The 11,793-nt window shown below is 42.6% G+C and overlaps 1 protein-coding gene across 1 annotated transcript; it reads left to right on the forward strand.

The window, feature by feature from the left end:
* Nucleotides 1-5,057: 5,057 nt before the first annotated feature.
* Nucleotides 5,058-11,154, forward strand: acsl3b (acyl-CoA synthetase long chain family member 3b). The gene is made up of 14 exons (XM_085376941.1): nt 5,058-5,444; nt 6,048-6,225; nt 7,084-7,193; nt 7,352-7,490; nt 8,073-8,223; nt 8,430-8,553; nt 8,674-8,745; nt 8,857-8,996; nt 9,457-9,629; nt 9,740-9,814; nt 9,912-10,103; nt 10,189-10,303; nt 10,387-10,544; nt 10,721-11,154. Exons 1-14 carry the CDS (start codon nt 5,094-5,096, stop codon nt 10,876-10,878), a joined length of 2,136 nt encoding a protein of 711 aa, XP_085233067.1. The 5' UTR covers nt 5,058-5,093; the 3' UTR covers nt 10,879-11,154.
* Nucleotides 11,155-11,793: the final 639 nt, after the last annotated feature.

Raw genomic sequence — 11,793 nt, forward strand, 5'->3', positions numbered from 1 at the left:
AGAAACCATTTGAATTTTGTCTCTAACTCAAACGTTAACTGAGTTATGGTCATGGTCAAGAATGCCTGTAAAATAGGCCCACTGGCAGGCCTGTGGTAAATAAAGGGTTAACATTCTGAAACCTTTGTAAATGAGAAGTGCTCTTTCTGATGTGCACAAGTAACAGAAAGTTGAGAAGAATTTAAAATACTTCGATTTGAAGTTGAGCAACTCAGAATAACTAAAGTAGCAGGTAATCACGTTGTAATCACACTGGCGGGAAAGAATCACATTTTAAATAACACAGTAGGTGAATCTCCGGGGAACAGTGATTAGACGCCGTGGACACTCAAAAGAGACAGACAGTTGCATGATACATTTTCTCTCTTCCTGTATCGTTTTAAGTGTGTGCAGAGTGTGTCTCTGTGTCATTATCACATTGGACACACATATTTCACAGAGCAGATGAAAGTGATGTGTGTACTTGCAGCATCTGCACCCTGACGGTCCGTGTCCCGCCGTGACCTCAAAGACACAGCCCGAGGAGTGAGATTATCACCCTTCTGTGTGCAGTTTGCCTCATCATGTGACCACAAGCTTGTGTGAGTCCAAGTCTGTGTGTAAGTGGTGGAGAAAGTGTGGCTTTGTGTGCACATGTGTCAGAAAATGGCAGTAAAAACATATGGCCCAACAAGCATGCAAAAACTCTAAAGAACAGTGAGAAGAAATCGATGTCCAGGGTCAAAGTGTCGCACGCAGCTCATCTAACCATTTCAATTTCATCGTGTTCCTTTTTAGCAGTCACAGGAGATGTTTCTCTCCTATCTGTCCTCTCCCTCTGTCTCACATGCAGCATTTTGGGATAACGTCTAAGTCAAGTTGAAACAGGAGAGCAATGTGTGGGCCTCACGTAAGAGATGCAACTCCCTCTGGTGTGTAAACATGAGATTGCAGACAAGTTTCTTTTTATAAAATTACATAAAAATATTTAAATATATATGAATTGATTTTTTTTAAAGACACTTAAAAGTCAACCAATGTTGGTGATTATTGTATTTACATGTCTGCCTGTTAGAATAAACCCAACACACACATATTTATGTTTATTATGTGTGTGAAACACAGGAATGAACCACATTATCAAGTCATGTGATCTTTTTAGCAGCAGCTGTTTTTTATTATTCTGATAAGTGAATTCGCAAACTATCCATTAACTGTTTCCCCCAAAAACAGATTTTACATGAATATCAGTGACCACCACAGGCCAGGCTGAACTGATTGCAACAGTAGCACCATTAATTATCAATACATTATTGTAGAAAGCTCTATTAAGAGTGCTGGCTGTCTCTCACATGATACAGGTACATGGAAATAAACCTTTTATAAAGATGAATTTAGTTTGGAGAGGCTGATATGGAACAAGCTTTATCCTAACTTTAATCACTCACTGCAGCTTCATCATCTTCCTCATATTTCTACTCTCTCATTTCTATCCTGTCACACACACTATTGAGAGGAAATAGACCAGAAAAGAACCACGAGTACAACGTTAGCCAGATAGTTTGGAGGAATAGAAACTCCAAAAAAACAATTATGGAGAAGTATGAAACAACAGTTCAGACGCTTCTTTCGTCTTCTTAATTCAGGAAATATATTGTGGCAAAAGTGTGCTATTTTCAAGGATTCAGAACTCTTAAATAAAACTGTGCAACAATCACATGCAGTTAGATATTTGAATTAAATACTTGGGGGGAAACTGACATATCTGGTAGGGTACTGAAATTTTAATAGACTGTGATGTGAGTTAGATTACTCACTAAGTGCTCCTTAGTCTGGTGCTTGAACGCACAGCATCGTGGTTTTAATTCATATACGTTTCAGTGTATCATTTTGATGGTCTGGGATATGTATTAGAATGAAATACAGTCAATCAAAGCTGATAAGGAGGTAGTCAATCTTTACATTCCTAGGTTTTAATAAGCTGTCGACAAAAAGAGGAAGGTAAGGAGTTTCGGTGGTTTTGGTAACCGTTCTTGCTCAAGACAACCTAGCGTCTTACACGTATTGCGGTATGTATAGCTTGTTTTCCCTTCGTCTCGTTTCCCTTCGCCCATTTGACAGCTGTCTGTCTCTTCTTTGGCAGATCGCCGACTTGCTTATCAAACACAATAATATGTGACTTGCGGTCACTTAACAGCCCACTAAACCTGTCGCCTCACGGGCGGCCATACTCTGTGTCTACTGCTGTAGGACCGCGTAGACGGCTGTGACCGATAATAACCTCTCTGACGTCTCTGTTGGCCCAAGCACGCGCCACCTCCAGTCTTCCAATCGCAGGCGGAGAAGCGTCGTGACGTCACTTTATATCTTCCGGGCTGGCAGCAGTGGCCCGGTGATGCTCTGATTTACAATTTGACTTAATTTTATATTGGTTTTTAAGCGGACCAACGGTTGTAATTTAGGGACAAGCACGCTGAGTTAGCAGACGATGTCTTCATCCTTCTCAGAGCTGTGGTTGCAGAGGCTAATCTAGCTGATCCGGTGCTTCAGAGACTGAAAGCGCAGCTGCAGAGGAAAGAGGTGAGAATGTGTTGCGGCGTGAGCGCTCTGCAGATGTTGAGGAGAGATGGTCTTATTTTCAGCGACCGGTTTGCTAATCAACGTGGCACGTACCCTTTAATTCTCCTTAGACGTCCATACCGGGCCACGCTTATATGCTGCTTTTTAAATTAATTTCGGTGAATGTCCACCGGGAAAACCGGCTTCACTAAAGGCACCAGTAGTAGTAGCGGCGGTGGAGGCTAGCTATAGCTAAATGCTAGCGCGTCTTTGAGCCGCTAATCTGGATGCTACTTCGCTAGCATCGCAGCATGTGACCTTCTGTGTGTCATCCAGCGGTAGTGTTGCTCAAAAATTATTTTATGTGTGCCGGTTTTATTCAACGATGTTGATACAGAATACTGTTAAGGATCCAAACCAACGCACCGACACCGCACTGTATGTCATGCTTCTCATCTGACTGCTTCAGTCTGAATTACATGATAATTACTAGGTTAAACGCTACACTCGTCACCAGATTAAATCCAGAGTGGGAGTTGCTGAGTTTATACTACTGTCCCGATGCTGATTAACATACTGCCACTATTGCTATCATATTTAGTGTTAAAACAAACAATACTTTAAAATTAAAGTGGCAGCAAGTTGCTGTGTTTGTTAAATTGCGTTACTAAAACAAGCACGAGGTTTTGTGTAGTCTCTGTTGGCTGGCATTAACAAATAAGGTCTAATTTCTGATCAAAAAGTTATTCATTGCAGCTGTGTGTTAAGGGATTGCAGGTTTTTCCCACTGAGACATATTTTTTTCATGCATTATATTGTTGAACTAGTGAGCAGGAGAGGGTGTGTCTCTGTCATTCAAATCCAACAATGGCTGGACCTGTAATACGTGTTGGAGCTGGAAGGACTTCTCAGTGTACTTTGCCCAGATAATGGATGACTTTTATCGGTTGGTTGTGGTATCTGGGTTGCTGTACAACAGGTGAGACATGTTTGTAGCAGGAGCGATTTGAGTTTGGACCTGATTGAAGTAACAGTTAGGATTGTCTTTTCCCCCCAGTAAATATACAGGTACAAAGTGGGGCTGATGCACACACTTGCAGAATGCTTGTCATTTATTTCTTTAGCTTTAACTGTTTATATTTCCCTTTATTTATTTTGTATGTGTTATTTATATCCAGTTTCATTGTACTTGTACAATGAAAATAAAGAGATTCAGATTCTTAAAACCTATGCAGTTATCTAACCTACAGCTACCTGGGATTGTAACTACATGTCGCTTCATCACAGCCTCACAGTTGCAGACTCTGGCTATGGCTCGGGCCACTTGCGCAGTCTGCATAGTAGGCTCTACTCAGATTCAGCACAGAAGTCTTCCAATTCAGCTTCAGGGTGCAACTGTGGAGAGGCTTTCTGAGGACCTTTTCCTCTTGTCTTGTAGCTTCTGTTTGCACATGGTCAGCCCACCTCTTAAATAAATGCTGAAGCGAAAAGATTCTTCTTAGTCATTTTAGAGTTATGTGAGGGTCTGCAAACATCTCTGCATTAAGCTGCAGAATGAGTCACTGCCTGTCACCAACTCTCATGTGGTCTGGCTGTGTGGCAGCAGGGCTACTCTGCAAATTACCCTTTGGCTTTAAGTATATGCTACAAATAGCCAAGCTCTCGTTCTGCAGTTGGTTTTTGTTGTACAGCCAAACGACTTGGAGAAGTACAAAAGTACAGTGCATGTTATGATCCAGTTGGAAACAAGTGGTTGAGTACACTGGACGCAGTCAGAAATAAAGAAAATTAGAGAGGCATTGTTCTCTGGCTTAAATGCAGCCACTGCTTGATTTTGCCCTCAGCGATTGTGAGGTTAACTGTTGTCATTTCCAGCAATACCAAAGCTTGTTTGGCCTGGTTTATCTATATCTTTATGTAAGACTTCAGCTGTAGCTATCATCTCTATAAGTGTATCTAACGGTGTTCTACAAAATATTGAAAAATGACAAGATGAAAGGAAAGAAATGAGGGCTGTTTCTGTATTGTTTCCAGATCACAAAGTGTTGCCCTCACAATACTAATTTAGCAATTAATGAAATGGGGAAATTAAGCAGTTTCACACATGAGGCAGTCAGTTGTCTTTAAGCTAAGGAGTTAATTACAAGTCCATATCAGCTCTGTTAATAAATCTTTAATTAATAGCTATCTTATAACTGAGCACCATGTTTCCTCTCTAAACAGACCTGCTGGTGAGGTGAATAGTGCTGACTGAAAGTGATACTAAGAATAGGAAGAGATGGCCTTCATGCAAGCAAAGATTATTTTACCAGGAAGCAGTTCCTTGCTATCAAAATGTGCTGATACGTCTTTATTCCAGACTATGTTCCTAAAGTTACATGTGGTGTGTGTGTGTGTGTGTGTGTCTGTCTCGCAGGTCTAGGTGATTTCCTGTGCAGAAAGAAAAAGCACAAAAGAACTCACAGCCTCCAGCCTTCAGCCTCAGCAGCAAGTTGAGGTACTTTCAGGGCAGGTCCAAGTTTTATACATTTCCAGCGCGTACTTCATCTTCAGAGATGAAGTTGAAGGAGGATATGAACCCCCTGCTGCTGCAGGTTTTCCGTTCAGTGGTCTGGGTCTATTCTGTCATCACCTTCATACCCTGGTACTTCTTCTCTGGAGCTGGCAACAACTTGGAACGAGCCCGCAGGATCAAGGCACGCTCGGTTAGCGGGCACCCAGCAGGGCCTTACAGAGCAGTCTACAGCCAAAAGGAGCTAGTTGCGTGGCTCCACCCTGGCACGGACACCCTGGACAAAATGTTTGAATACGCTGCCAAAAGGTTTCCTAAGAGAGACTGTCTGGGAACCAGGGAGGTGCTCAGTGAGGAGGATGAGCGCCAACCAAACGGCAAGATCTTTAAAAAGGTGAGACATGCTACCCTTATAATTTGTTTAATTAGTTTTATTTAGTTCATGTGAAAATTGAGGTTTGAGTCATGTCAAGATGAAGATCCCCTCATTTCATTTAACTTTAGAAATGTAACACCAGGCGACTCGGTCAGATAACGGGAAGTTTGTTTATAAGAGTGCAGTCAGCTGCTGTGCACAGTGTGATGAATGTGGGTGGAAGTGCAGCAAATTTTCTGCTCCTATGTCTCTGGGCCCAATTAACACCTGCAAAGCAACAGACCCGTAGATGGCACTAGCGGACTGTAAATAATGTGTTATGCTGCCATCAGGAGACACTATCATGTTCGGCTTTTTCAGTATTGCATATAAGAGCAATATCTGCAGCCTCTCATGTGGGTTCAGTGATACCATTTCGTTATTCCTTCTAATAAAAAGCAGCGCCGATCCTACAAATGTGGATATTATGGTTCCGTTTATTCATTTCATATTCTTCCAATTGAATGAAACCGTTCCCGGCCCTGTAGAAAATATGCACCACCATCATTTTTCTTTTAATGTTTGGTGTAGTATGAGGACAAAAATGCTGAAGACTGCATGGTTTCTGCGTGTTCGTTGCAGGTAATTCTCGGGAACTATGACTGGCTGTCGTATGAGGAAGCCTACCAGGCAGCAAAGTGTTTTGGCAGTGGTTTGGCAGCTCTCAATCAGAAGCCTCACTGTAACATCGCCATCTTCTGTGAGACCAGAGCGGAGTGGATTGTCACAGCACAAGCCTGCTTCATGTACAATTTCCCACGTGAGTGGCAGAAGGACAAATGTGTATTATTATTATTATTATTAATAATAATAATAATAATAATAATAATAATAATAATAATAATAATAATAATAATAAATATCAAAGACATCCAAGGCACTTTTCAATAAAATATACATTCTCTTTATTTTGCTCTTTTTTGTTTATATTGTCTTAATGTAAAGCTCAGAGGATTCTTACTTTTAGGGACTAATTTCAATACAGATATTTAATGAGTAAAAAATATTTGATATAATTGTTGATAAGAGTTATGAAAAAAGGGGTAGTCATTGTGCCATTGTTTAGAAACTTTCCAGCAATATTTTTCAGACTAGTGAGCATCTTACTATGAAGGTACCATTTGACTGTATCATAGTCAGCTGTGACGCTACTTCCCACAGACAGTGCTGCGGGTATTGTAGGCAGTAGAGTCAGAGCCTATTTGTTCAATAAAAGGATTTGTATCATTTCAAAATTATCCCAAGCCTATTTTAATGGCACTGTGTTACAGTGGTTAGCAATGTCTCCTCACAACATGAGGGTTCCTGGTTTGAACCTGCCACACAGCTGGGGCCTTTCTGGGAGTTTCCATGTTCTCCCAGTAACTGCACAGGTTCTCTCCAGGTACTTCCCACAGTCCAAAGGTGTCTTTGTTGGTTAATGTTGTGATTCTAAATTGCCCGCCTCTTACATAATGAGAGCTAGGATAGGCTTCAGCCCCGCAATGACCCTGAACTGGAGAAAAGGTTATGAAAATGGACGTATAGAAAAGTTTCTCCTATCAGGCAGCATATAAGCTGATACCATTATATCTTGTTTTGACTGTGTAACTAAAACGGATGTAATTGAATTTGACAGTTGTGACCTTGTACGCCACTCTCGGACCCGTGGCCATTGCACATGGGCTGAATGAGACCGAAGTCACGCACATCATCACAAGCAAAGACCTGCTGCAGAGCCGTCTCAAGGTAACTGCTTACCTTCTTACACTTATCACATGTACGCTGTTTAACAAAGTCAACCAGCAGCTGCTGGTTTGTTGTGTGCAACATTAGAGTGTGATAACAAGTGTAGCTTAATGACGGTTTCCTCCTCCCTCCCACCTGCATCTATCTCTGTGCCATAGGCCATTCTGTGTGACGTGCCGAGGCTGCAGTATATCATCGTAGTGGACAGTAAACCCACAAGCTGGCCAGACATTCCTAAAGGCATCATGGTCTACAACATGGACACAGTGAAGGAGATGGGATCCAGGCCTGACAATAGTGAGTGTTTGAGCAGGGTGATTGAAAAGGTTTCTAATTTGGTCTGGAAAGTGGAAGTGCTCTGATGGAGGCTTAACACAAAGCCAGCACCCTAATGTGTAATTGGAGTGATGTGCTCTGCGTGACGGAAGGAGGTCAAATCACCACTTACAAAACACACAATGCCATCACAAAGCCAACACCTCGGCTGTGTTTGGTTTAACTGAAACATCTGAAAACTGCATTTTTGTCATGTGCAGTAGATGTGTGAAATTATTATTTTCATTTTTTTAATATACAGCATTCATCTGAAATTTGTCTTTGTCTTCACACATTTGAAGACCGGGCTCATAATGAGGAGCAATTCAATCTCTCAATAATTAAACCCATTAATATGAATTGAAAGAGGCATGATCAAAGCACTGTAAATTTATATGCAATTAAAAGTGTTTATATTTGTCCTTTTTAAACCTTAAAGATAAGTCAATCCTTAATCATCACACACCATGCAGTTGTTGTTACTACGGTTTCATTTCTGTAAATATTATATTTACGGTCCATTTCCCCAGTAGCCATTACCGCTCTTCTCTCTGTCCACCATAGTTGCAGTAGACCGCAGAAAGCCAGAGACCTCAGACATCGCAGTTATCATGTACACCAGCGGCTCCACAGGCATCCCCAAGGGTGTCATGATCTCCCATGGCAACCTCATTGCTGGCATCACAGGCATGGCGGAGCGAATCCCTAACCTCAAGTATGTCAATATCCGATTTCTCGCTGTTCTCTGACATTTTCTCGCTGAGTTTTGCCACGTTCTGGTGCACAGAGTTTCCACTGTCACTTCGTTCTCTGCCAACGTGTGTGGTGATTGTCACTCACACAGAGACAGTTTTGTTGTTTATATCTCAATTTTATGTCAGTATCTAGAGGTAATTAATGAGATCACCTGTGTGCTCGCAGTGAGACGGACACCTATATCGGCTACCTGCCGTTAGCCCACGTTTTGGAGCTCAGCGCGGAACTGGTGTCCATCTCTCACGGGTGTCGCATCGGCTACTCCTCTCCTCAGACTCTAGCAGACCAGGTCAGTGGGGAAACGGGCAGCAGCATCTTTTGGTCAGCGTTTCTTGTCTCTCTAACTGTACACTGCAAATTCACAATCCATTAAAGATTTAAAGAGGTTGCCTTTTGTTTTATTTCACAGTCCACCAAGATCAAGAAGGGCAGTAAAGGTGATACCAGTGTGCTTAAACCCACTCTTATGGCTGCTGTACCAGTAAGTCTGCATTTATCGCAGTACACCTAACACAGTCACACCAGATAAAAGTACTGGGGGCTTTTAAAATGCCAGAAATGTCTACTGAGAGTTCATCTGCTTGGTGTGCAGGAGATCATGGATCGGATTTACAAAAATGTAATGACCAAAGTGGAGGAGATGAGCAAATTCCAGAGGACGCTGTTTGTGCTGGCTTACAACTACAAGATGGAGGAGATCTCCAAGGGCTACAGCACACCTCTCTGTGACCGGTAATACCCATGCACATGACGTAACCCTGAAACAGGACCTTTTATGCTTTTCTGTTTGAATCTGTACGATGAGAGGGTACGTGCAGTGGTGCTGATATCAGGCACACAGTTTAGGTTGTGAGCGACGAAGCCCCGCCCACCTGCTGTTCAGACATTCTGTATTAATGACAGTTGACGCTTGCTTTCTGAGTTATACACAAGCAAACATTTATGTCTGCTCCTTCTTGGCTAATCATAACAAAAGAGCTATTTCTCTGGATCCTGTGTGAGTATTTGGGTAGTATTGACTCTCGTATTGTGCGTGCACACAACATTTTTTAGTACGAATCAATATCTGTTTGCTATGGGGCTTTATGGCTAACTTTTCAAAGCTCTTTTAGTTTCTGGAGTTGCTGTCTGAGTCTCCTCCACTTGCAGTCGTCATCATCACCCTGCTCTGTTTTCTTGTCTTTTTCCTCAGTCTGGTGTTCAAACGTGTGCGTGCGCTCTTGGGAGGGAAAACACGGGTGCTGCTGTCTGGCGGAGCTCCCCTCTCGGCTGCTACACAGAGATTCATGAACATCTGTATGTGCTGCCCTGTGGGGCAAGGCTATGGTCTGACGGAGACTTGTGGAGCTGGCACCATCAGTGAATGTAAGCAAATGTGAAAGAGTAGATGTGTTTTTGCTGTTAGGAGAAACGATTATAAAAAGAACTTAGAAATGACAAGCAAAGTTAATATAAGTCCTTATTTGTATTTTCAGTTTGGGACTACAGCACAGGGCGGGTTGGTGCTCCACTGGTTTGTTCAGAGATCACGCTGAAGGACTGGGAAGAGGGTGAGTACAGAGCTAGAAAATCCGTCCTTAGTTCATTAAAAAAAAAAAAAAAAAACTTTAAGTTGCTTAATAATCAAAAAATCCGGATCTTTTTTAGGTGGTTACTACAGCACAGACAAGCCCAACCCAAGAGGGGAAATTCTGATTGGTGGGCCCAATGTCACAATGGGTTACTACAAAAGCAAAGGCAAGATCCAAGACGACTTCTTTGTGGACAAGAACGGCCAGAGATGGTTCTGCACTGGAGACATTGGAGAATTCCACCCCGACGGATGCCTCAAGATCATCGGTAAGAAATGCAAAAATGAGTTAGACTGCATGTGATACAAGAGGTAACATCAGTCGGGATTCTAATAATTCTTCTTTTCTCACAGACCGTAAGAAAGATCTGGTGAAACTACAGGCAGGCGAATATGTCTCTCTAGGAAAAGTGGAGGCTGTTCTGAAGAACTGCCCACTCATAGACAATATTTGTGCCTATGCCAACAGGTAAAGCCCCGCAGACTTTCTGGATCTGTTTATTTCATTGTTGCTGCCTAATCTGTAATCGAATCTTTTTTGTTGTTGTTTAGTGACCAGTCATATGTGATCAGCTTTGTGGTGCCTAACCACAAGCAGCTAATGGCCCTGGCTGAGCAGATGCAAATAAAGGACTCGTGGGAAGAACTCTGCAACAACTCCCAGATGGAGGAGGTGGTCCTCCGCATCATCACTGAGGCTGCTATCACAGGTAGAGGGAAAAAGTCTTATCTCCCAAGTACAGTATCATTAACAAAACTCAAGTGAGACATCTGAATAGTTTGTTCAGATTTGGTGAGATAGCATCCCGTCCCCTGTGTCAGACTTTGCACTAAGATGACACTTTATCTGTCAGGCTGACTTGTGATTGTGCTCTCTCACATCCAGCAAAATTGGAGCGATTTGAGATTCCCAAGAAGATCCGGCTGAGCGCTGAGCCCTGGACCCCAGAGACGGGCTTGGTCACTGACGCATTCAAACTAAAACGTAAGGAGCTAAAGACACACTACCAGGAAGATATCGAGAGGATGTACGGAGGAAAATAACACGAGACGCACTCCCAGCAACCAGTAAACACATCCACATATATACCTGAAAACACTCACACAGTTCTCAATACTACTTCCAAGACTACTTTCTGAGGAGTTACATTTAAGTTACCAGTAACACATAAATACACACACACACACCCACAGGGACCCATGCACCTCCTTCCCGGCTTCCCTGCAACCAGCTTCGATCAAAGCAGGATGGAGGCGGGGGGGGCGACTCTCGAATCCAGCTTAATGGTTTTTGTCAAAACCTAAGAGGCTGAACAGACAGCTGAGCCAGCCAGACGTGTGCAATGCACCAACCACTCCCTTTCAAGGAATTCAGGTCTTTAAGTTGCTGTGACGACCAAGACAGCGAATGAAGTCAGACCTTTGCATGTCTCAAAGTGAAACAAATGTCAAGCTTGATGCAGCTGAACCCATGTCAGCGACCACAGTCTGTTTGCTTCTCCTCCCGCTGCCCTGCTTGCTGGAGTGTGCCGCGTGGGGGCCATGAAGTGCGCACCCCTGGCAGAGACATGGTGGGGAGGTAGCATGAGCCCAACAGAGGGGACACCTCCTGGGCTCAAAGTAACATTCAGGTCTGCGGGGATCTCTGTGGTCTTTATTTTATTTTATTTTTTAAATCCGCATTTCAACATTTCCTTCATGTTTGGTTTGTTAGCTTTTAAACCCATCTGATCAGTTTTCTGTGTAAGGAATGGGTGTTCCAAAGCCATGAGAGATTTGAGCATTAGGATGTCTTCAAATACATTTTCATACTTTTACTTTATGGTGGTATTATTTGGTAGGGGGTGGGGGTTCTTTTCCTTTTTTATTATTTGTTTTGTTCATGCTACCTGTACTTTAATGGTCTTTGTTTACAAGCTTTTTCATTTCTTCTTTTGTATCTTTTTTCCTTTATTAGCC

This window comes from Diplotaxodon limnothrissa, linkage group LG18 (genome assembly GCF_057381915.1).
Source record: "Diplotaxodon limnothrissa isolate DT_005_m linkage group LG18, D_limnothrissa_male_GT1.1, whole genome shotgun sequence".
In the NCBI taxonomy this organism is placed as follows: domain Eukaryota; kingdom Metazoa; phylum Chordata; class Actinopteri; order Cichliformes; family Cichlidae; genus Diplotaxodon; species Diplotaxodon limnothrissa.